Genomic DNA, 27,478 nt, shown 5'->3' on the forward strand with positions numbered 1-27,478 from the left:
ATCCTTGAGCTGGGGGTTTCAGGATATGACTATAGTATTCCTATGAGTTTTCCTCATAGAATCTCCTTCAGGTGGTGATCAGTGTCTTTTTTCTATTTCTACTTTCCCTTCTTGTTCTAATACTTCAGGACAATTTTCTTAAATTATTTCTTCTATTATTGTATTAAGATTCTTTTTTTTTTAATCACAGCTTTCAGGTAGTCTGATTATTCTTATGTTTTCTCTTCTTTTTACTTTCCTTTTTTAATTTTTTACTTATGTTATTTTATTTATTTATTCATTGATGAGGCAATCAAGGTTAAGTGACTTGCCCAGGGTCACACAGCTAATAAGTATTATGTGTCTGAGGCTGGATTTGAACTCAGGTCCTCCTGACACCAGTGCCGGTACTCTATCCACTGAGCCAGCTACCTGACCTTGTTTTTTCTTCTTGATCTATTCTCAGATCAGTTGTTTTTCTTATGAGATGTTTCACATTCTCTTCTATTATTTTATTCTTTATATTTTATATAATATTTCTCAATCTGTTATAAATCCACTGGCTTCCCCTTGCCCAATTCTGATTTTTAAGGAGTCATTTTCTTAAGATTCTGGATCTCCCTTTCTAATTGTTTGACTTTCTTTTCATATTCTTCTTGTTTTTCTTGGATTATTCTTAATTTTTTTTAGTTTTTCCTCAATCTCATTTGATTTTTACAATCTTAAAGTTCTTCTGTAAATTATTTTTGAGCAGGTAACCATTTAAAGTTAGTCTTTGAGGAAGAAAAGAGTTTCTTTGCTTCAGTATCCCTCCAAAGACAAACTCTGGTTTTCTCTATTCCCATAGTAACTCTCTTTATGCTTGAATTGTTTCTCCTTTGCCTATGCTTTTTTTTTTAAACTTGTAGTTGCTCAGTTGTTATAATCACCTCTAGTCCTGGAGTATGGGGGATGGTTCCTCTGGCCTTAAATCTTCTTTCAGTTCTTCTCTCTGGCTTGGTACTGGAGCCAAGACCTCTATTCTCCTGCAAGTGCCTACAGCCAGTGGAGTCCCTGCTTCACTGCTTCTGCACTCACCCACTGGTGTGTAATGGTTCCTTCTCTCCCCTGGCTGTCTCTACAGCACAACTAGATCTGGTGTTCCTTATCAACAGAGGTTCCCTTAATCTTCCTAGCTCAGATGCCTAACAACCCTCCCTATAGGGGTGGGAGTAGGGAAGTAAAAGTTCCTGTGGCTGGGGCTGGGGCATCCTCCCAAATCAGGTAAACCCAGGACATGCTTCTTGTTGTTAAAGCAGACCTAGGACCTAGCCTGGAGATTTTTATTCTTCACATGAAGCAAATCTCATCCTGGGACTATTTTTTCAGATGTTCTCCAATTGTCTCAAAAGGACCCCTGTTCTGCCCCTACTCATTTATTTTTGCCCTGAGGTTCCATTTCATCTCTTTTGTGGGGGAAAATCTTGAAAGCTTGGAATTTTCTGACCTACTCTGCCATCCTCTCAGAATTCATTTGTTTCTTTTTTTGGTTTATCCATTTGTCTTACTTAGTTGGTGGATAGAGAACTGGCTTTGGAGTCAGTAAATCTTGGCCTGAAATCTCATTTCTAACATATACTGGCTTTATTACTGTGAAACTAGTTGCTTAACTTTTTAATGACTCAGACAACACTCATACTCAGTGTTGAACAGTTATAGATCTGCATTATTATTAATGATATCAGAATGTATACCCAAAAAGTGAGATCATTAGGTCTGGAAGGAGAATTTTCTCACTTGAATTTTCCTAATCTGTTGAAATCTCATGTACAGAAGACAATAATCAATGATCTGATGAAAATCGCTTCACTTCCTTCTGTTTAAAATGTTCCTTTAACCTTTATTTTGTTTTGCCTGTAGTCCTTTTAGTTGAGACCACTTTATTCATTCCAATTAAGTTTGATCTCCTCTCCTTCAGTTCATCTTTCTCCTACTTCTCAAATGTCTTAAGTCCTCTATTTTTTTCTTTCTAAATTCAATCTTGTGATTTATTCAAATATTCCCAAAACCTTCAAATCACCTCCCCAATTTCTCCTCCCCTCAGAATAAATTCAAGTGAAAATCCAATTTCTTTTTTTCATTTCTTATATTCCATATCCTTTCTGCCAGATTTGACACTTTCAAAGTTCTTCTATATACTCTTTTCCTTCACCTTCAGAGAAAATTCATTTTATTGCATTTAGCTGTCTAATGATTCCTTTTTTCTCTCTTATTGGCTTATTTTTTTCCCCTCCAGATCATATATTTAGATTTAGAAGCCTCTAGAAGTCATGTCATCAAATCCCATTCATTCTATAAATGACAAAACTGAAGGTCAGAAGAATCGCTAAAAGTAAAGTAAAAAACAGTAGAGCTAAGATTGGAACTCAGGTTCTGTGACCACAAAATCTGCACACTTTCCCAAATTCTTGATCTCTTAATGTTTCCTAGGCATCTGTCTCTGGTCTCTCTCTGTCTTCGTCTGTGTCTGTCCCTGTTTCTCTCTCTCTCTCTCTCTCTCTCTCTCTCTCTGATTTGTATATTCCAATTCCCATCATTCTCCTTATCATTATATCATTCTCCTGCAAGTTCTCACTACCATCTGTTACTTTGATTGTGATTATTTCCTTACCAGTCTCCTGATCTCTACTATTTTTTTTAATTTCCCATACTCATATTTTTGTGCTGATACCAGAAAATTTTGCCTTATTTTAAATTTAGTTATAACCCACCTCTTTACAAAAATGTCTTAATATTACTGCCCTTCATAAACTTTTTTATCCAGCAAAATTCAACTATTCTGTTCAAAAACATACACAATCATGCTTTTGACCCTATAACATATTTCAAGCTATAACATGCAACACCTAGAGACAGCTACATGGTGCAATGGATAGAGCATAGTCCCAGAGTCAGGAAGATCTAAGTTCAATTGCATGCTCAAGAATTTACTAATTGTGTGACTCTTGACAAGTCATTTAATCCTAGTCTGCCTAAGTTTCCTCAACTGCAAATGTGGCTCATAATAGGTTATTGTGAGGATTAAATAAGTTATTTATAAAGCTCTTAGCAGAGTTTCTAGAATATTATAGACACTGAATATTTATTCTCTCCCTTTCATATTAACTGTCCTCATAACATCCTTTCTCTCCCTCTTAAGCTATTGAATACCTATAATTTACTACATAAAGCAACATATTTAACCATATAATGTTGCATTATATCATCATCTTTGTTTCTGCTTTATCTCCCAAATAAGTTGTAAGCTTTATGCAGTCTAACATATGGAAGAATGAAGTAAATAGTTCCCTTCTACTTACCTTGGTCAGACACAGTTTGGAATATTGCTTTCTTTTCTGGGTTCCATGATTAGAAGAATATTGAACAAACTAAACATGTATAAAGGAAGGCAAACTGAATGGCTAATCCCCTCTAAATTGTGTGATATGAGGAAGAACTGAAGGGATAAAGGAAATAGGGAAGTTTAGCCTGGAACAGGTAGAACACGATTGTCATTTAAAAAAAAAAGTGAAGGGCTTTTCAAGAGGAGAAAAGGTTAGACTGATTCTGATTTAAACAAATAAAAATCAACTAAGTTGTAATTAGATGATCTCTAAGGTCTGCTCCAGCTCTAAATCTACGATCCCATGAACAAACTTGTAATTAGATGACCTCTAAGGTCCCTTTCAACCCATGAAATTCTATGATTTGAAAGTTACTGTAAAAATAGGGGGGTTTCTGTGCTCCATTAACTATAACATATTAAATGAAATGAGGAATTATTCATACTACTTTGAAAATTACTCATTCATTCCTTCAGTTTGAATGGATTCCATGTACAACAAAGGGAACAGCTAAGGACTGGTAGGTGGAGTTGTAGGAATGATGAGTACAACTGAATAAAAGAAACTGCTAGTAATTAAAGCTGGCCCAAAGGAGAGTTACTTTTGTCCAAGTTCCTCATCCCTAAAAGTATTCTAACATAGTGTAAGCTGAGCTAGATGATCTATAAATTTCATTCCAATTCTAAGATTCTATGATTCTGCAAGAGCCCTAGCAAAGTATGTTTATTTAGATAAAATATTAATACCTAAAGTGAAAGACTGGCCAAAATATCCATAAGATTAATTCCCCAAGGGTCTTCCAGTGGGGATCTGGAAATTATTTTGCCTAAATCTTTTCCAATCACAATGAAATCTGTGCTGTAGGTAAGTATTTCATTGCTTCAGAAACTTGGAGTGCTTGTCAAGTCTTTCAAATTACAGCATAGATTTCTCAAGCAGGGTGGCATTTGGAAATCTTCAGCAATCTTCCATGGATACAATTATCTTCTCTTTGCAGATGATTCTCAGATTTATTTTAATTTTTAGACCTATTCTCTCCTCATTTCTGAGATTCCTTCACCAATTACATATTGGACTTCTCAAAATGGAGGACCAACACATATATCAGACTCAGTCTATGCAAAACAGGACACATCTTTCTGTCAAAACTTCCCCCTCTTCTGAACTACTTTATTACTTCTGAGGGCACCGCTATTCTCCAAATTATGATCATCAGGGTCATAACCTTGATGTCATCCTGGACTGCTCACTCATACTCACTCCACAAACACAATCTGTTGTCATGTCTTACCTTGTCATTTCTATATTCATGAAATTCTATCCTTTATATCCTATTTTCCCCACTCACATAGCTGCCACCTGGGTGCATGTCCTATCACTTCTTGCTTGGGCAACTGCAGTAGCCTTCTGGTATGTGTCCCTGACTTCAGTTCTTCTACCGCTCAGCTACCAAATGATCATCTAGAAGTTCAGGTGAGACCATGCCATTCCCCTGCTCAGTAAACTCTAGTGGCTTTGTATTATTTCCTCTATCAAATATAAAGTCCTCTGTTCTACTTCTAAAACCCTTTACAACCTAACCCCTTACTAACTTTTTAGTATTCTTAAATTTTTCCTTTTCTCCACATACTCTGTAATACAGAGACTGACTTTCTTTTTATTCCAAGAACATAACACTAAATTGCCCAATTCCAAAAATTGTACCTGGCTTTTCCTCATGTTTCCTGGCCTCCTAGTTACTTTCCAGATTCAGTTCAAATTATAGCTTTTGTTAAAGGCCTTTCCCAGCACACATTATTATGTCTTTCCTCTGAGATTACCTTCCATTTAAGCCATATATAAATTTGTATGTACATAGTTGTTTAAATGTTGTCTCCCTCATTAAAGTATGATTTTTTTAAATTAATTAATTTGTTTTTAGTTTTCAACATTCACTTCCACAAGATTTTGAGTTCCAAATTTTCCTCCCCATCTAGTCTTTCCCCCCACCACCCTAAGATGGCGTGCATTCTGAATACCTCTTCCCCTAATCTGCCCTCCCTTCTATCTCCCCCACCTTTCTCTTATCCCCTTCCCCTTCAATTTTCCTGTAGGAAAAGATAGATTTCTATACCCCATTTCCTGTTATATCTTATTTCTTAGTCGCATGTGAAAACAATTTTTTTAAACATGTGTTTTTAAAACTTTGGGTTCCAAATTTTCTCCCGTCCTCCCACCCTACCCACCCTCATTGAGAAGGCAAGCAAGAGTGTGATCTCTTTGAGAGGACGCACTATATTTGGTCTTACTTTTTTTAAAACTTTCCTCCTCTTTGTCTCTGTCTCTGTCTTTCTGTCTCTGTCTTTCATCTCTAGCTGTTAGAACAGTGCTTGGATAATAAACCTTCAGTAAATGCTTGTTAATTGACTATCAGATATGTACTTTCACCTGTTCACTCTTTCTTTCATGGAGGAGAGGGATTTTTCCGTCATAAGGCATAAACTCCTTAGGTTATCATTGCCCTGCCAAGATGAAAGGAGACAAAGGAAAACAAGCTTTGTAAGCAAAGGACAATTTTCTCTCTTCTCTCTACTGAGTACTCAAAATAGTTGATTTTTTAATATAACTTTCCTCCATCTTGAATACTTCTTTTCTGCTTCTCATTGTTGATGCTATTTAATTCCCTCTAAGCTCTGAAGAAAGTACAGAGGTATTGCACGTAATATTTTTGAACACAGAATTCCAAAGCAAAAGAAATGTAAGGATTGGGTGATTGATTTACTTAACCCACTCTATTTAAAGTAAGTGATAAGATTCCCAATCAATTTCATAGGCCTTTGACTAAGTGAGGAAAAAGTCATTCAACTGTAATGACATTGCACAATAACCGTGTTGGGATAGTGTGAGAAATATTGCTAAGCTCTAAGGGTCATAAATAAGTAATGAAACTAATTAGAACTACATGTATTTCAGTGGTTAAAGCAAGTGTAGTATTCCAGCAATCTCCTGAAGAGCAAAGGTAGGAATGTGTAGTGGCAGAAAAAGGGATAATGAGAAGGAACACTTGTTCTAGAGGCATCATGGGCAGAGAAACTGGGATGAAGAGAGTACCAAGAAAAAGTGGATTCTTTCCCTAACTTTCCTTTCCAGTGAATGCCTGTCCACACATACTATAATTTAATGCATTCTTCCATTACTAAATCTTTCCTAGTAAGCTCAATTTTGCCTCAACTATAAAGAGATCAGGGGATAAGCATACTTACACAAATATACACACATACAAACATGTATATACGCATACACATGTGTGCATACATGTTTGTATGTATATGTATATGCATGATCATGAATGTACATATGTATGGGTGTGCAGATATCTGTCATTAAATTCAAAGGTAACTTAATGGCCCCCAAAGTCAATTTGGTTCCCTCTTTTTTAGATATAAGGAGTTGTTTTTTTTAAGATGAAAATATATTAATTTAATCATAATAACTTTAAACCCCAGTTAGAAAAATTATAACATTTTAAGCAGATGGACTCTCTAACTCATTTTAAAATTATGCAAATTTTTATCTAAAATAAATTCCCTTTAGTTGTAGCAAAGGGAACCACATTGACCTTAGGAGCTATTATCTTGTCCCTTCATTTAGAAGAATTATTTAGCATAACATTATAACATAAGAATGACCTGATGTTCAGTGCTGCTTCCTTTTGGATTCACAAGAACAAAGAATCATTTTGGAGCAAATACATGTGGAAGGACAGTGAAATTTACAGTGGAAAAAAATTCTCAACAAAATGTATGATCATGATTCATTTAGGCCTGCAAAGTAGTGCTAGTCCAGTTATTTGAAGACTCAAATTAATTGATGTTAATCTTATAAGAATCAGAAAGCAGTAGAGGCCTCAAATTCCCTCTGTCTCATCCTCTTAAAAACAAAAAGCAAAAACTAATAATAATAATAATATATTGCTTTATTATGTGTTCCTTAGTTTCAGGGAAGTACAGCTGAAGTACATGACAATTCCAAAAACTCTAAAATACTAAATGTGAATACAATTCAGAGAAAGGAGAAATGATTGTGAGCTAGAGTCACGAGGGAACACGTATGGAGGCAAGACAAGACAACAAGTGTTTATTAACTATGTACTATGTATCAAACATTGTGCTAAGCCCTGGGGATATAAGTATGTGTGAAAGAAAGAAAAGGAGGGAAGACAGGAAGGAAGGAAGGAAGGAAGGAAGGAAGGAAGGAAGGAAGGAAGGAAGGAAGGAAGGCAGGCAGGCAGGCAGGCAGGCAGGCAGGAAGGAAGGAAGGAAAGAAAGAGAAAGAAGGAAAGAAAGAGAAAGAAAGAAAGAAAGAAAGAAAGAAAGAAAGAAAGAAAGAAAGAAAGAAAGAAAGAAAGAAAGAAGGACACCCCTTGTTATCAGAGAGTTTACACTCTAATGGGGAAGACAAAAGCACATAAAAGGCAAATAAAAACGATGGGGTAAGGAGACAGAAGTTATCTATGTGAACTATAAAAGCAAAGTCATGAAAGTCAAAGTAGAGGCAGGAGAGGAAAAAAAATACATGGCTAACCTTTATCTGTCCCCAAAATAGAAACCCCGGGAGGAATTCACCAATGGTAGAAGTGTGTTAGAGTAGTGGAAGGATTTTCTTAGGCAAGAAAACCCCAAGTGCAGATGGAAATGTGAACATTTGTGAATCTACACTTTTCTTGTTTCTGAGAAAATGACAGACATTTCTATTCCCCTCCCCCCAGATTGATTTAATTCATTGACTGGACTGATTTAGTTTTCTTTTGAAGTAGACATAACTTAGCATTTAGCTGGCATAATGAATCAGAAAGTACTGAGTTCAAATTCTACCTCAGAAACTAACATTCAGTAAACCTGAACAAATTAATTAGCCTCCCTCCATTTAGATTCTCCATATATAAAATGGAGATGTACAATCCCTACTTCTGAGGTTGTTGAAAGAATGCAATGAAATAATACACTGAAAGTGCTTGGCAAAGCTTAGAGGATAATACAAATATGATTATTTATGCAAGTGGGTAATGGATGGTCCCTTGCCTAGTGACATGTCAGGAAATAGAAGATGATACTGGTGATGTTGGTAAACAGAGCAATCCTGTATTTTAATTGGTAATTGACTTAAATTTGTATATATGCTTTCCCACTTCCTCTTTCTGGTACCATTCCATTATTCTTAACCTCCCAATTAGAACTTGAAGCAGGTTTTATTGTTATTCAATAACAACCATAACCAGGACCTGCTCAGGACATTTGATACTCTCTTCCATTATCCCCTTTTAGCAACTCTTTCTTCCTTGCTGACATCCTTCTTATTTCTAACCCAGAGAAACTAGTTGTTCAATATAATTTACTGTGGAATTCAACTCAGGCCTTCCCCTGTCATTACCCATAAGTCCTACATACTGGGGACCCATGCACCATTATAAATAATTTTCTTGTGGCTCTTTCACCTAATAGTGGGATTTCAGTCCCCATAACACAGTATAGGAGAATATTTAAGGGGAAGGAGGAGCATATTTTTTTAGCACTATGTTGGAAGATTGGCTATATTGATAAAGAGGTTAAGGATGATGATGTTACTCGTGGTGATGATGATATTGTATATGTCTTATCACTCTTCTGGTAAATGGAGAGTGTTGTCTTCTAAAATGATTAGTTCAGTATTCTCTCTGAATTGTGAATGCCTTAGGGGATGAGAGAGAAGAAAGAGGGGGAATGTAATGAGGAAGTAGTATAACTTTATACAGTAGTTTAATCTTAATTTTAGAAAATAAGTCCACTTTGTCAATAGTTTTCCTTTCACATTACTGACAAGTTACTGCCTCTGGCCAAATGAGTCCGAGATTGCAGAGAAAGTAATAAAACAAATTATATTGCCAGATTTTCAGATAGGTAAATTTGATGTGTTTAGTACAGATTTATGCAAAACACTAAGCAACCAATTTAAGTTTAATTTTAAAATGGAATAATAAAGTGGAATAACTGAATAATAAAATGGAAATATAAATAAATGCATACACATGCAAAATAAAGGTCTCACCAAAAATATGTTTGTTGTAAACAAAAGAAAAAATTACTGCCTTTAATCTTTAGTCCTTCTTACAAGACTCTCTGAGATACATCTGGCCCTTGTAAATAGCATATTCCATTATCCCCTTTTAGCAAGTTTACTACATTTCTATGATATAAGTAAATGGTGGAGCCACTAATGTAAAATAAAAGAATAAATGTTTGAAATCCATCAGGTTCTGCCTGATTATCATCTATAGGATGAAATGAAACAATATCATTCTCTGTGTATATATGGATACTAGTTTTCTCTGCTTGGGTCACCCAGAAAATATGATTTCATAATTTTCCAGTAGAAGTTATATATACCTAACAATTGCTATTCTTTTCCATTCCTAATGACATTATTTTCAGTAGATAATTGTAATTAATAAACCAAGTTCTCTGATCTCCAGATAATGGCTGTATACACACACACACACACACACACACACACACACACACACACACACACACACACTACATTTTCTTCTCATTCCAGCAAATGTTCTTTCTTTCTTTCTTTCTTTCTTTCTTTCTTTCTTTCTTTCTTTCTTTCTTTCTTTCTTTCTTTCTTTCTTTCTTTCTTTCTTTCTTTCTTTCTTTCTTTCTTTCTTTCTTTCTTTCTTTCTTTCTTTCTTTCTTTCTTTTATTTTTTTTGTACATACTTGTATCCCCAGGACTTAGAACAATGTTTGATAGAGAAGATGAGATGGATAGATAGTATAATGAAAACAAGAAACATTAACTTAGGCAGACTTCAAGAGATAGAGGGGGATAGAAGGGACTGCCCTGCTATGGTCTATGATGTTATGAAGAGGTAGACATGACCAAACCACTGAACAACAATGAGTTCTCATCCTTCTTAATCTATGTTTTACATTTGACATTATTGAACAGTCTATATTTTTGTGTATTTTTTTTTCTCTCTGGCTCTTTGTTTATCTCTTGCTTAAGCCTTTGTCAGTCTTTGGTTCATCAACTATCATACTCCCCATAACTATGGGTATTTTCCAAGAATCTATTGTTTCTCTGTCTTTCCCATGAGTTTAATCATCATCTCCATGCAAATAACAATTATATTTATATATTCACCCCAGTCCCCCAAATGAGTTTCATTAATGCATCACAAACTCCCTAACGAAAATTTTGAAATTCTATCACAACTGGTAGATGTACCAAAACATCTCAAACTTACCATGTCCAAAAAAGAATTTATCTTTTCCTCAAAACTACCCCTCTTTCAAATTTTCCTTTCTCTGACAAAGGAGACAATATTCTTTAAATCTCTCAAGTTAAAAATTTCAACATCATCCTAGACTCTCCACTCTCCTTCAACTCCAATAGACAATCAGTTGCAAAATCTTGCCAACATTACCTCCAAAACATCTTTCATTACAAACTTTTCTCTGTTCTCATATGCCTGTCACTTTAGGACCATATCATATACCTAGATTATTGTGACAGTCTCATAATTGTTCTTCCTGCTTCAGGTCTTTCTCCACTTCTCCAACAAGCTATCAAAGTGATTTTATTTAAGTACAGACCTACGTTACTCTCCTACTCATTAAACTCCTTTTGTTCCTTTTTGGTGCTAGGATCAAATACAAACTCTTTTATTAAACTCAGAAAACCCTCCTCCAGTGATTCAACTTCCTATATTCTGTGATTCATCCAAACTTTTGGTCTTCTTTGTGTCTCCTCCCATCTCTCTCTCTCTCTCTCTGTCTCTGTCAGTCTCTCTCTCTCTCTCTCTCTGTCTCTCTCTCTGTCTCTCTCTGTCTCTCTCTCTGTCTCTCTCTCTCTCTCTGTCTCTCTCTCTCTCTCTCTGTCTCTCTCTCTCTCTCTGTCTCTCTCTCTCTCTCTCTCTCTGTGTCTCTATCTCTCTCTCTCTCCGATTTCAATTTGATATAGAGACAGTTTCCTATAATATGAGATTGTCCAAAAGAGAATTCCTTAGCAATCAGTGAATTACCTGTCATTAAAGCTGATCAAATGGAGGCCTCATGACCATGTTTTATATTTGTTTATATTTATACATTAGTTAGTTATATTTATTTCATTTATATATATTTATACTATTTTTTTATATTTATTCAATTTTGAGTTAAGCTACATGACTTTTGAGATTCTTCTGAATATAATGTAAACTCCATGAAGAATAGGGACTGTTCCATTTTATCTTTATATCCCAAACATCTGATTTAATATCTTGAATTTGGCAAATCTTTATTAAATGTTTCTGGATTTTCTTAAATTTCTTGAATTATGAGTCTGGGCATCTGTGAAATATCAGTCATAGATTTGTGGGTAATCAAAAGCGCATAAAAGAAGATTTTATGCAGTTCACACTGGTTAAGCTACTTTGTAACTACTATTTTCTAGATCTAATTCAGTTCCTTATTTCTCTATAGTAAAATTCCATTCCCAGGTGCACAGTCCATCTTTTAGTCTTCTTGAGAATATGATCTACTGTACCAGCATATCTTTCCAACAAGGTAGACCTTATTTTTCAGAACACTCAAAACTCAGTCTGTTTGATCCCAAACTCACTCAGCCAAACAAAAAAACTCTTATGAGCTTATGGTTTCTTCTGAGTCCCTGTTGGCAAATTGTATAACCCCATTCCTCTACAAAAAGTACAAGAGAATAAAAAAGAACTCATGTTACATTTGAAAAAGTAAATGTATTATTATTTACTGCCATAGAAAGCATCTAGTAGCTACTCTAACCTACAATATGGGCCTGATATAAATGACTGACCCAATGTATGATTAAACAAGGAAGGTCATAATTTTTAAACACAAGGAAATGATGCATGTTGGCAGTTCTGAATGAGCATCTGCCCTGTGGTCTCCCTTGTCCTTTTACAGTGACAAAAGCAGAAGAAGTGGCAGATCACAATCTATGCCTAGTAAAGGATCCAGAAGGTATGAGGAGGCAGGAGCATGTCTTTTCTATGCTAATAGCAACAGAAGGTAACATATGACCAGTGAAAAATTGTTTTTCATGAAACAAAGAAACATTTTTGCTTAAACTACCCATTAACAGCATTTAATTCTTGTGTGATTTGTTCTTCTACCTCTCCCACTGCCTAGAGACTTCCTTCTTGAAGTTTCCTTAATTATTCTGAGCCTGATCAAATCCAGGAAATGTACCCTATAATACTTGCCCATTATTGAGAAGGAATAATAATCTGAAAACATAATAACTCCCTAAATTCATAAATCCTTCTTCACATTTCCTATCATCTTCCCCAAAACACTATCAATTACCTGATTGTGGTAACCAGCATTAACAATGTAGTCTGAGTGAAGAACAAAACAGGGCTTTTAGGACATTTCTTGACATGATAGAATTTGATTTTCTTCTTGTTGTAAAGATGACCCCAGACTCAGTTCTGAAGACTGGTGTGTCAAAGACTTTTTATTAAAGAGGTTGAAGTGTGTCCTTTAGATTCTCACAAGAAGTGGGAACATTTCCTTGGAAGGGGGAGAAAATGCCCTCATAAAAGAAGCCAGGTCAAGTTTTACAGTTACCTAATTACCTAACTTCTTCCTTCTGGATCAGGATAGGTCCTAATCCTTCTGGGTAACAATCTTCCTTATATGCCCTACCCCTAACGTACATTATGTGTCTAGGATTGTGTTATCACTCCCCCCCTCCCCATGGAGAAGTTAGCCTGTCTGTGCTGATTTCTTATCTACTTATGTAGAAACTTAACTTTCATTTCTCACACTCTTCCCTATGCTAGTCACAAAGGTTTCTTGTTGTTGGTTTGCAATGCATGAATCTTTTAATGAAGAGAGGATGTACCTTAATGCCAAATATCAAACCCAATACACTACTATAATAATAATTATTTGTAATATGGCCTTCAGACCCATAGTTCAGATTTTGTTTAAAAAATAGTTTTTTTCAAGAAATCTTTAAGGTTCTATATATACCATTACTTTTACAGTAGCATTTTCTTCATAGAAAAGGGCTGGAAACAAAATCAGTGACTATTGAATGGATGGGGTGGTGGCTAATACATTATAATATGTGAATATAATAGAATATTAATATATTGTCAGAAACAACTGCTATGATTGTTGCACAGAGAAATCAGCGAGTGAGACCCAGACATAATTTGAAATATGGATTTATTAGCGGTTGGCTTCAAGGGTACATACCCAAATCGAGCACCCCAGATCAGGGACAGAGCTTGAGTTTATAAAGGCAGAGGCCACAGAGGAACCATCAGGGGGGTTGCTAAGCGGGAAGTTACAGAAACCAAACAAGCGATTGGTTAATACTGCCTTTGGGACCATATAAGGATCATGGAATAAGATTGGGGTGGGTATCTTTCTCGGCAGGTTTTCTAAGGCGGGAACTCCTACTTCTGTGAAGAAGGGCATACAAGGTGAAGGTCAGAAAACATAATGGAGTTCAGCACATGAAGTTCAGTACTTCATGATGACTGCAAAGAAATGTGTAACCTGGTTTTGACTCTGGCTTCCATCTTTCAGGATCAGACTTGAAACATTTTACTCCTCCAGATTACTCTGAAATGGTTGGGTGGTTTTTCTTCTCTACCATTGGCTCAAGCCCCAAAGGTTATGTTTCTCCACTTTATAGGATTGCAAGTGGCTAGTACCTCAATTTTGTTTAACTGCTTATCCTTACATTACCCCACCCACCCAAGGAATATTTACTTCAAAAGTATAGCAAGAATAACTATGTAAACATTTTCCCAATACATTTTAGCATATATCACCCACTACCCCACCTCAGTCTGGAGGGAGGGGTAGTGGAATTAGGATCAAAGTTTAGCTAAATTCCTACCTGGATTTTAGTGAAGGAGTCACTTTCATTCTCATATAAAAATGCTGTAAAAGTTCTGAACATTGTTCAGTCAGTTTTAAAGATGCAGAAGGAGAGGATTTGGGGAAGATGGTGGAGGAGGTCAGAAAATTCTAAGCTCTCAAGATTTTCTCCCACAAAGACAAAATAGCACTTCAGGATGAACAAAGTGTGAGTAAAAATAAATAAGAATAGGGGCACAACAGAGGTCTTCCTGGGACAATTCCAGAAGGTCAGAAGAAAAATCCCAGGAGGAGGGATTTGGTCAGGTGAAGAGTAAACACCTCCAGGCTAAGGGCCAAGTTAACAATAAGCCCCATACCACTTAAACAACAAGAGTCAAGCCCTGGGCTTGGCTGGCTTGGGGGACTGCCTCTACCCCAGCTACAGAAACTTTTAGCCCCAGAATTGTGAGGGCAGTTGGACTCTGAGCCCTGGAAGATAGAAAGAACCTCTATTGACAAAGAACACCAGACCCAACTGTGCTACGATGAACAGTGGGGAGAGGGGAGGGTGGTGAGAAGAAACCAGCACATGCCTGGTGAGTGCAGAAGCAATGGGGCAGAAGGCCTCCATCTGTGGGCACTCACAGGAGAATGGAGGTTTGGCTTTGGTTCCAGGCTAGAGGGGAGAATTGAAGATCACGAACAAGAGGAACCATCCCCCATACCTCAGGGCTTGCAAAAACTAAACTATTACTACAAAAATGTAAAGGCAAAGGAGAAAGGTTCCAACCACAAAAAGCCATTAAGGAATAGAAAAGACCAAGGTTCATCTTCTGAGGTGGATACTGAAGCAAAGAAACCCCTTCCTACCCCAAAGTGTAATGTCAAATGGTCACCAGCCCAAAAAGAATTCATAGAAGAATTTTAAAATTATTTAAAAAATCAAATGAGAGAGATGGGAGAAAAACAAAAAGGAAAAAAAATAAGAATAAGAATAATCCAAGAAAAACAAAAAGACTATGAAAGGAAAGCCAACCAATTAGAAAAGAAGATCCCGAATCTTAAGGAAGAAAATGACACCTTGAAAATTAGAATTAAGCAAGGAGAAGACGGTGAAATTATAAGAGATCAAGAAACAATTAAACAAAATATGAATAATGAAAAAAATAGAAGAGAAACTGAAACATCTTTTAAGAAAAACAGCAGATCTAGAGAACAGATCAAGAAAAGAAAACTTTAAAATACTTGGATTAACTGAAATCTATGATCAAAAAGAATCTTGACATAATAATTAAATATTAATTTAATAATTATTATCTCTAAGAAATAAAGAAAATTGTCCTGAAGCATTAGAATAAGGAAAGAAAGTAGAAATAGAAAAAAATATATCCATCTCCAATTAAAAGAGATCCTATGAGGAAAACTCATGGGAATATTATAGTCAAATTCCAAAACCCCAAGCTCAAGGATAAAATATTACAAGCAACAAGAAAAAAAAAATTAAATATGATGGTGACACAGTTAGAATCACACAAGACCTAGCAGCAGAGACATTAAAGGACCACAGGTCTTGAAATACTATATACTAAAGAGCAAAAGAACTGGGGCTCTGGCTGAAAATATCATACCCAGCAAAGTTCAACTTAATCTTGAATGAAAAAAAAATGAACATTTGATCAACTGTCAGATTTTCAAGATTTTGTTAAAAAAAAAAACCCTGAATTTAATGGAAGATTTGACATACAAGAGCCAAGAGAAACATAATGTACATACCAAAGACTGATTACAAGAGATTCAAAAAGGACAGACCATTTACTTTTTATATATGTAAATATGCAAAACATATGTCTAAGATTCTTACTAATAATTGGGTAGCTCATAAGAAAAATTGGGGTGGACATTAGTATAATATTGAAGAGGTACAGGACTTTGAGGTGCTCCTGGGGGACACCCCAAGATAGCCGTACCAGCCCTGTCTGAAAGAATTCAACTCAAATCTTCTTCATTAAGAGGAAAAGTTATTAGTGATAAAACACATAGGCCACATAACACTCGTGAGGACGAGCGAGCATGAGAATATCTCAGCTTTTTGGGCTTGAGGTTCTCAGCCCCAAATGGGGGCCAGAGTAGATCTTATATATTTTGGGTAACCAGGGAAGGGTCTAGGAAAATGGTCTGGAAAAGTGGTCTGGGTGAGAATTTCTATTGGAATGTCTAAGAGATTGAATAGACAATGGGAATAGATAATGAAGGAACTGAAAGGTATCTGAATGAGATTAAAAGGTAGGCTAAGGCTTTCAAAGGGAGACGAGGGGCTGGGGACTGTAGACAAAAGGGGAGCCAGATTCCCTTTGGGTCAAGTGGCAAAGACCTCGGTTTGGGCCACATCCCATCAATATGACTTCAAAAAGTAAAATTATTTAGGAACAGCTAAAAAGAGTAATTATTTCATACAAATTATTTCATACAAATGAGGTACAAGAGGAAGAGTCAATTCAGAAGAATTAGATAGGGGAGGAGGTAACCTACTTTCATCAGGAATGGGTTTAAAAGGGAACAATACACACACACACACACACACACACACACACACACACACACATATATATGTATATATATATAAGAGTATAAAAGTCTTCTAAATTTAGAAGAAATAGAAATAAAATGGTGAGGGGATAGGGAGGGGGAGAGGATAAGGGATGGATCTCTAGAGGGAAGGAGGAGGGAAGAGGTTATAGGGGACTTTAGAAGGGTGTTTAGATTTGTGGGAATGGGAGGATAGGGAAGGGATTCTTGGAAGGGGGTGGATTAAGTAATAGAAGGGCAAGGTAGTGGGTAGAAATAAAGTAGAGGAATCAGGAGGGATAGGAAACAAGACATATGCACAATCACAAAAACAAAGATCAGGAGTAGAATTTGTTTGGGAATGTATATGTCTGTTTAAGTAAGTGTGTGTATATATATATATATATATATATATATATATGTATGTATGTATATGTATGTGTATGTATTTATAGTTATAGAGAAATATATCCACACTCAGTTGTAACCTTGGGGGGGAGGGGAAAAGAAAAAAGAACAAGGTAAAAAAGTGCACAGCAGAGAACAAAACTCACAAGCAAGCAAAGAAAAGATGGACAGCTCTCAATATATCTAGCTTTCTGGAAATGAAAATTTATACTTATATATTTTGAATCCTCTCATGATCTGCTATGCACATGACATGGTTTCTATTTTGTCTTTTCTTTCTTTGTAATTAAGTTCCAATATTTAAGTTTATGGGTTTTTTTCTTTATTCTCTACTTGTGTTCTGGTGTTTGAATCCGAAATAAAATTTAATTTAAAAAAATAAATAAAGATGCAGAAAATTTTAGGTATGCAGCAAATGGGAAAAACAAACAAACATATAGACAGTCATGCATCGATATGGAAAGTCTATTCATCCACTAGTTCTCCAGCTTCCTAGGAGCAGGATATTCAACATGTCCCATGTTAGTTGACACTCTCTTAGGTAGTCTAGGAATATGTAACCCCCTATTACATTGAGAAAGTCTTGCATTTGTTTTTATTGTTCAGTTCACGTCCAATTCCTTATGACCCCATTTGGGGTTTTCTTGGCAAAGATACTGGTGTGGTTTGTCATTTCCTTCTCTAGCTCATTTTACAGATGAAGAAATTGAGGTGAACAGCATTAAGTTCTTTTCCCAGGGTCATACAGATAATAAGTATCTGAGGCCAGATTCAAACTCAGGAAGATGAGTCTTGCTGATTCTAGGACTGATGCTCCATCAACCCAGCTGAAATAAGAAACCAATATAAACACTAACTACAATAATAAATGGAAAGAACATCAATCACCAATCAATCAAAAAATAAATTTTTCAAAATTCACAGAATGGTGTTGGTCTCAAAGAAGAGATATGAGAAGACAACTAGCTTAAATCCTTTAAAAAAACAGGAGATGCACAAATGTGGAACATCGCATACAATGTTAGATTTGTTGATATATTAATCAGTTTTACAAATTTTTTTTCTCTTCTTCCTCTTTTCTTTTTAAATGCTTTGTTTTAAAAATGTCTCTCTGGTAGAAGAGACAAAGAGAGCAAAAAAAGATATCAATATATATTTTAACAGAGCTCTTAAAGAATTATTAACAAGTTCTTCATTTGAATTTAACCAGTTATTTAATGGAATTAAGATTTATGTCTGTGATATCATCTGAACAGCAATATAACATTTAGCTGTGTTATCTACCCTTGTGACAAATTCTTTGATTAATACTACCAATATTAATAACTGACATTTATACATATAATGTTTTAAAGTTTGTGAAGCAATTCACACTTAACCTACCTGGGCCTTATATCTTCTATAAAATGAGAGGGTTGGGCTAGGGGGCTTCTAAGACCCCTTTCAAGTCTAAATCTGAATGCTAAGACATAATTAGCCACATTTTTACAGATGAAGAAGCTAAGATTTATTCAATCTGATGCATTCCATTGTAATTGTCAGGCTCTGCCTTCCCCTCAGTTTCCCTATCCCCCATACCAGCTTTTTGTTTCCATTTCCACATTAGCACATTCCATCTGCACATCTTAAGATGATCAAGCTTGATTATTAGATCTAATGATAATAGTAAGAAGGTAGGAAAAGTTGTTTTTTTCTCAGTGGCAGAGAATCTTTCCATTGTCATTTCACTGCTCCATTGTCTCAGATATTTTAATTTGAATACTTTACCTACCCTTACCGTTCTTGTGGATCTCCTGGGTCCCAACTGTCAGCTGGTCTTGTGATTTTTTTTAATTTTAATTTGATATTAGAGCTATTTTCTTCTTGGCTCCTGACTATCTAGTAAATGACATAAAAATGTAAGGTATTATTTTACTCAGCACTAACAGACTGATATCACCTTAACTTTTTAACCATAGACTTCTGGGAACTCTGTCTGACCTTTCCCATTCAGATGCATGTCCTCACAGTCCCAGTGCAGATAGGCCTGACACACCTGTTTGCCATCACTTTGCGGAAGTTGTTGCCTTGAGGAACGTTGAGGAAAATGACATTAGGAGTCAAAGGAATTATAAGGAAATTGACAATGGAGCCATATATGAATAGATGAGAATAAAATCCATGTTTACCCATGGAGCACTTGATCATGGCAAATTGTGAGAAATTTTTGTCAAGCTTCATACCACACTGCTTGCTGTGGTATCCAGCCTCATTCTGATTCTCACTTAATAGTGAGATTGCTGTCATCCTGACTTTGAAGAGGCTTCCTCATCAGACCCTGTTTTATGCTCTATTTTCTCATTGCACAACCCTTATACTCAGTCACTAGTCTTTATTTCTGCATATATTCTTCCCCCAGCCTGCTCAACAGCTTCCTGCCTATGATAGAATACCTTGCCATCTATATGTATTGAAGCAAGTTTGTAAATTTCCACATCTCTGTGGATCAATCTAGCCTGTGTATTAAGAGTGATCTTAGTGACTCTAATTGTTTATGAGGCTCTTATTATTTCAGTTCATCTGTTGTAAAGATGCCATTTTGGGGAAAGAAAAAAAATGTTACCATTGTTTTTGAAAAATAACTCTCCATGGGGAAAGCTGAGGAAGCAGCCCTGGTGCAGTCCCCTGTCAGACATCCTCTGCTCCAGGAAGGAGTTGGGGAGCACTACAGAACAGTCCACTTACATTAAGCAAAAGCTGGCTATATTGATAAATTTGCTGATTTATTCACATTTTCCTCTTTTTCTTTTTTTGTTTAAAATTTTATTATGAGATGGACAGAAAAAAAGGGCACGGGGAATCTAGACAATGTAAAAATAAAATATATTAATAAAAAATCTACTTTAAAAAATAACTCTTCACACTCAAAATTCACTGGCTCCTAGCAAATCACCAGTATAGTTTGATTTTATTGACTGAGAGTTTTCAAAGGAGATTTGGAAAGTGATTCTACAGCTAGAGAAGATTTCTTCTCAAGGTTATGATGGAGACCCACTCAAATCTTGAGGTAAGGTCTATGCCATATAAAGAACCAACAGTGTAAAAAATTAAATTTGTGGTGATTCATCTTCTGTCCATGCCTCTGTCTCCTTTTATTCGAGAACTTTTTCAAGTACTCAGTTCTTTCCTTCCATTTTATCTCTTTTTGCCACTTTCCTAATGCATTTCTTTCATTAAAGTGGCAGGAATGAATGTTTTAGTAGCAAGCCTGGTGTATAAAGCCAGAGGTGTGATTTTGAATCCCAGCTCCAACACTAGTTGTATGGCCTTAGGCAAGTCATTTAACTTTCCTGAGACTGTATCTTCATTTGTCGAGTGGGAAGAAAAGTAATACTCACCCTAACTCAGAGGAATGTTTCTAGAGAAAGCTCTTCTGAGCCTTGAAACTGAATATAAATGTAAACTTGTATTATTCGTCCTGGAGTTATTTGCATTATAAAAGGAAAAGAATATAATGCTTATCTCAGTGGGAATATGTCTCTAATGTTTATATATTACACTTAGGTGCTGGAGATTGATCCATTGTTCCAAACAAATTAACCTCATTTGAACTCATGCTTGCCTACTCATTTCCTTCCAGCCCAGGAGGTCAGACTTGACTGAAGCCCTTAGTGATTACTAAAGTTTAACTGATGGTCTCTCACTTGGTTGTTCTAAAGTGGTTTCCACATGTGCTTTATGACTAAAGCTGGACACTGCATTGTCGAATGAAGGCCTTAGCTCACTACTGAATGTAAGGCAATAGCATCTGTGAGTAACTAAATAATTTCCAAGGGAGTGCACCTTCAGTATTGGGTTGGACATCATAAAATGAATGAAGTTCAGTCCCTTAGCAATCAGGCACACATTTAGGGAGAAATTGGATAGTTGATCTCTTGTACTGAACTTTAAGTGTTTAGGTAGGTGTTTTGTTTATTTTCTAAATTACTTCGATGCTAGGCAGGAACTCTCTGGAGTCTCGTCAGGTACTTCAGTTCACTATAATTTTGTGCAAATACAAAAGAACTTTAATAAATCAATTTTTTTAAATTATATTTTTAAAGTTGTAGAGTTAAGCTCAGCGGGCTTCCTTTACGCTGGTTCTGCCCCTGGGAAAGGTCAGGAGATTGGAGGAAAAAGGACTTTTTGTTCCTGTTGCTGTTGTTTTCCCAATAGAAGATGAGCTTCAGATTTCCATTTAGGCAGAAACTGCAATCACTAAATCCATGTCAATTGTATGAATAACTGTACCAGGAAAATCCAGGGCCTATTTATGGCTAAGGATTGTATTCTGACTCCAAGTTTATAGAGTTCAAATCTATAACCATTTGCAACGTTTACTTGTATACATCTTGAGCCCTTCCAAAATTCTCTAAGACTCTTCAGTTTCTACTATCTCTGAACTCACTAATGTTAGTGTACTGTGCTGTTCATCCCAGGCCAGATAGATTTAGATTCCTAAAAGAACTCAGAGATCTGCTAGCCCAACCTCTTCGTTTAATGTATGGAGAAATTGACATCTAGAGAGATTAAGTAACTTGCTCAAGATCTTTCATATAAGTAACACTCAGGATTTAAACCTAGGTCCTCTGACTGCAAACCCAGTGCTATAGGCTATCATATAAACGTGTATATATATATATATATATATATATATATATATATATATATATATATATATATACACACATACATATACATATATACCATACACATACATATATATGATAGTATTGTACCCGTATGCATATATGCACATACATTCTTACAGTTTCTAATCAATTCATTATCTCTTTGTCTTGGTATAACATAGTCTTTCATTTTTCTCTAAATTGAAAATTAAGATTCAAATGTTCCTGTCCCTTATTCCTGGAAGGCAATAACTGGGTTTCACATTTGCAGGATAGATCTGTAGTATTTCACAATCTTCCTTACAAATCAGAATAGACATTTGGGATATGACTGGCAGAACCTGACTATTTTATCTGTGATCATGGAATACAGACAAGCTTAACTAATACGACTTAATCAATAGCTGAGTAGTCTCAGGCTACAGGTCATCACTAGAACTTAAAGGCTTCTAATTTCACTTTTTTTTTTAAACCAATGCAGATGAGCCTTCCCTCACAGCCCCAATTTACAATGTTAGACTGTTGACTGAAACAATGAGAAGTAAAGTGACTTGCCCTAGGCCACACAGGCAGTAGATATCAGAGCTAAGCCTTGTACTCAGAATTTCTTGTCACTGAAACTAATTCTTTTTCCACTATGCTGTGCTGCCTCTCTCAATATTATAACACAGAATATGTATGTGAGTATGTAGTCTAGACACTATACCCTTCCTACTTTATAGCAATAACCTTCAAGAAGATTGTCTTATCTCTCTTTTCTTTCTCTTTCAATTTCCTTTGCTTAAAATGCCAGGATATTTTCTTCTTTTTTTTTTTCTTTTCTTCTTTTTTTAACCCATACTTCTGATTATGTCACTCTTCTGCTCAAACATCTTCAATGACTCCTTATTGAGGGAAAATCAGTCTCCTTTGTCTGATATCCATATCTTTTCATAACCAGAAACAGACTTTCTTTCCACTCTTATTCCATATTTTTCCACTCCATGCACTCTGTTTCCTTAAATAGGAATCTTAGAGTTGTATAACAACAGGCAAATGCTGTAAGACAAGTTGCATTTTATGACCTCTGCCAATTGAATCCTTTTTCCCATGAATATAGAGGCAGTGAAGAAGCATTTTCTTTCCTTCTGTTCCTAATTATTCACATGCTCAAAACACACAACAACAAAAACACTGTAGGTTGAGGCTTTTCAGATCTAGATACTTAAATATATACATGTGCACACACAACATACATATAAACCTCTCCTCTACATGTTCTCTTTAAAAATAATAATTGCTAACATCTGTACAAGGTTTTGAGGTTTGCAAAACACTTTACATATATTTCCTCACAGTAATCTTGTAAGGTGGATTCTATTATGCTAAAAATTATTTCCCTTGGTAATCTGTTTCTTGGTGACTCAGAGCTCTACCCTGCCAGCCTTCTCCTCCAAAGTTCTTCAGAAGGACATCTCTGATAATGAAATTGCATTAAATTTTCTTACCTTGGTCAAACTCCAACCCAGGCCTGAATCAATTTTATCTACTCAGATTTGGGTGGAGACAGACTTCAAGACTGGAGGTGGCATTTCTTCTGATGATGGGCGATATCAGCCCCAGTGGACTGAGTGATCTAAGGAATCCACCCACCTCCCAGTATGTTGACCAATCATGGTTGATTGGCACCCCCTTGGGAACACCTCCTCTTCAAAGGGCATATAGCACTGTACCCCAAAATCCCAAACTGAGCCAGTTCTGAACTGGTCCCCTTGGGGGAGGCAGTTTTGGACTGAACTCCCATGCAATGCGTGTCAATCCACTTTGACAAATTTAACTGTGGACACATGTACTCCAATTTCATTTGTCTCTTTTTTAGAGCAACTCTGCTTCAAATTGGGGTTCATGGGGTTCATGGGGCTCAGGTGTTCACAATTATAACCATTTGACAGTTGAAGAAACTGAGGATTAGTGGCTGCTCATTGACCTTGCTCAGGCTTATATTCCCCAGTTAAGTGTTTGAGGCAGGATTTCAATTTAATCCCTATCTCTAATTCCAACACTGTATGCAATATACTACCTAGCTGCCTAGGGGTATAATTTAAGTTATAGCTAGGAACTATTTATGTTACACAAGAATTTAACTATTGAACATTACTTAAACTTCACTTAAATAATGCAGAAGACATGTCTATCTGAAGCCAGTTAATCCTTCAAAACAAGATGTTTTAATGTAAGTAGACACCAAGAGAATTTATAAAGGCCACTATTATTTCCTGTTTACACAACAATCATATTAATCTAAGATCTTACTTGTCAAAACATTTATTCTATTCCGATAAGTGACAATTTCACTTTTTTTGGCCTATGTCCATGATATCAAAATTGATTCTCTAGTTAACAGAATAGAAAAGAATCTTTGGATTTTACACAAGTGACATTTAATATTTTAACAATAAGCCACCATGCTTTACTGTAGAGCTTTTTAATTTTTCAAAATTCTTCTTTAAAATAGGTGTCTTGAGTCTTAAATACCTTTGTACTTATGCTAAACAGGAAATGTGTTAGGATAAACTCTGAAGTGAGTATTGCCCAGTTTGAAATGTTGATAGTGACTTAGACAACTAGAATGACTTGAGTCATCATATTAGATATAGCCACCTTATGTATTTATTGCTTCAGGTGTATGTCTGTCTGTCTGTTTAAAAAAGATTCAGCACAACAAAATAATAATACTAGCTTGAGAATCAAGTGACCTGTGATCTTTTCACAGCCTTATTTTGTTCTTCTCAATTTAAGCTGTGCCTCAGCTTACCCCATGTGAAAATGGCAGCAATTTTTGTGTGGTGAATGAATGCAGCGAAGGGTATAGTAGTGTCATTTCAGTCCTCTACAGCATTTAGAAATGTCTGCGGTTTTTTAATGTTTTCATTCCTTCTTTTATGCACTTAAGCACTTCTATTATGCAAGGCCTTCTGAAGAATGCATTGAATAAGACAAGGTCCTGCTCTTGCAGTACTTAGTATAGCAGGAGAAATAAGTCATGTGGGTACATTGTTGTTACAGTGGATAAAGTGCTGGACTTGTAGTCAGGACAGAACTGAGTTAAAATCCTGCATCAGATCCTTACTGTGTAACCCCAGGCAATTCATTTAACCTCTGTCTGCCTCAGTTTTCTCATTTGTTACATGATGATGATGATGATGATGATGATGATGATGATAGCACCTACTTACAAGCAGTACTGAAAAGATAAAATGAGTTAATATAGATAAAGCACTTTCCAAATGTTAAAAGCTCCATGTAAATGCTAGCTATGTAGCTACATATCTAGGCTTCATGGATAGATCTCTTGGCCTGGAGTCAGAAAACCTGAATTCAAATCCTATCTCAGGCACTTCCTAGCTGTGTGACCTTGAGCAAGTCACTTAACCTCTATTTGCCTAAAAGGCAGCTAGGTTACTCAGTGGATGGAGTATTGAACCTAGAGTCAGAAAGAACTGAGTTCAAATCTTCCCTCAAACACTTACTAGCTATGTGACCCTGGGTAAGTCACTTAACCTCTGTTTACCTTAATCCACTGGAGAAGGAAATGGCAAACCACTCTAGTGTTTGTGCTAACAAAACCCCATGGACACTATGGTCTATAGGATCATGAGGAGTTGGACACAACTAAACAACAACAAAAACATTCTATGTTTCAGCCCATAGAGACACCAAATATATATAGCATGTATTCTTCCTTGTTTTTTTTTTAATCTTGTGTCCCTTTGTTCATTTCTCCCCTCCTGTCCTACCCTGCTCCCCCCACCCCCGGCCCATTATGCCTAGAATGTCCTCTTACTCCCTCTTTGATGTGTTTCTGCACAAAGCTTCTGTTCAAAGCTTATCTCAAACATCATTACCTCTTTGAAGCCTAACTTAATCCTTTCCTGTTCCCACCACTACCCCCCAATCAATGACAAATGTGCCTCTCATGGGAAAGAAGAGCATTCTAGCTATAAGTAATTGTGAAAATGAAACCAAGAAAGGAGGGATTTGCAGAATATATTCAGGAGATAATGATATTCCCATTATATTCATCACTGGTCAGACCAAATCTAGAGTGTTGTGTTTAGTTTTGGGTAACATATTACTGAAAGAATATTAACAATCTGGAGAGTGAGTGTTCAGAGGCCATTTGATATAGGACTATTTGTCCCTAACTGTCTTCTATAGTGTTCATAATTATGATTGTGAGTAATAATCATGAGTCATAGGTTAATAAAAAGGTTATAACGTCATAGAATTTTGAGCAGTAATGGACTTAAGAGCATCTAGTCAAATCAATTCCTTTCACATGTGAAGAAACTAAGACCCAGGGACATGTCACGACTTTCCCAAAGCTGAAGAGCTAATTAGGCAGAACCAGGATTCAGATTCAGGTATTCTGACTCCCTTTACAGTTTTCTATCAACTAACCCATGCTATCTAGTTTAAATATTACTGAGAAGAGTATAAGTGTATTTGTTTCATTTGCTGGTAATAATGGAAGTATGCTTTTAGTTCACAAGATTTCACTTATGCCTCAAAAGATATTTGCTGAAGAATCAAATGATAAAATTTGGAAATTGAATTATTAGGCCTGTGAATTTTTTTTTGTGAATTTGTACTGATGTTTTTGACTGTTTGTTATATTTTATTAACAGATTCATTGACATACTTTCTCTTTCTGTCTTTCTCTCTCTCTCTTCTTAGCAATGACAATGCAGTTTATCAGTCACCGGTTTCCTGATTATCATGATCCCACCATAGGTGAGTGAAAAAAAATTATTTAGCCATTTAGCTCAACTAGAAGGATTTTTCTAGTGTAACAAATTCAAACTGGATGTGTATTTTATTATGTGGTTTCTATTGTCATCTTTTGAGTATCATCAGAACTTCACGGGACCACAAAATTACAAAGTTAAAAGAATCAATTAGAAGGTACAATTTGGAGGAAACTGAGATCCAGAAAAAAATGAAGTGACTTGTCCTTGCCCATAACTGGTAGAGCAAGGACTAGCATCCAATACTCCTTGCTTCTGATCTGGCTCACTTTCCCTTAAAATTCATGGCAGAAGTACCAAAATATCATGATTTAATATGTTAACATACTGTTTTTATACGGACCCCCACTTTGTGGCCCCAAATTCCCATCCTCAATAAAACTGAGATAATGTTTTGAGACTACGTATTCTTGTTCACAAAAAAAGTTGAATTTATCATTAAAGAACAGTGACTTTGAGTCAAGTATTTGCTATATAGAAGATGATATAGAAGTCTGGCCTCCTGTTTCCTTAAATGATTTTTTTTGTGAGGTTATATAACTAGTTCTGTTACTAGAGCTTTTGTCTCCTGACACAGTCCAGTGACATTCATTAAAGCAGGGTTCTTAGCCCTTTTCTGTGTCATAGACCTTTTCAATACTCAGTAAATCATACAGATGTCTTCTCAGAACAATATTATTTTTAATGAAGAACATGAAATATATAGAATTTTGAAGGAAATAATGATTTTAAAATTTTTGTCATTTTCCTCATCCAAGATCATAAACCTAATAGGGAGACTATGCGTGTACATCAGTTTAAAAACCTCCTTAATAAAATGAATTCTCTAAGATCCTGAACTAGACAATCTGATGTTAACCTAGTTAG

General features: G+C 35.9%; 1 protein-coding gene across 1 annotated transcript in view; it reads left to right on the top strand.

Moving 5' to 3' along the window:
* Positions 1-27,478, top strand: part of RIT2 (Ras like without CAAX 2) — a 486,751-nt gene that overhangs the window by 110,993 nt on the left and 348,280 nt on the right. The window contains exon 2 of the mRNA XM_020985731.2: positions 26,541-26,597. Within this exon, the coding sequence (XP_020841390.1) occupies positions 26,541-26,597 (57 nt within the window). The remainder of the gene's footprint in view (positions 1-26,540; positions 26,598-27,478) is intronic.

This window comes from Phascolarctos cinereus, unplaced genomic scaffold, assembly GCF_003287225.1.
Source record: "Phascolarctos cinereus isolate Bilbo 61053 unplaced genomic scaffold, phaCin_HiC Scaffold_4;HRSCAF=312, whole genome shotgun sequence".
NCBI classification, from domain to species: domain Eukaryota; kingdom Metazoa; phylum Chordata; class Mammalia; order Diprotodontia; family Phascolarctidae; genus Phascolarctos; species Phascolarctos cinereus.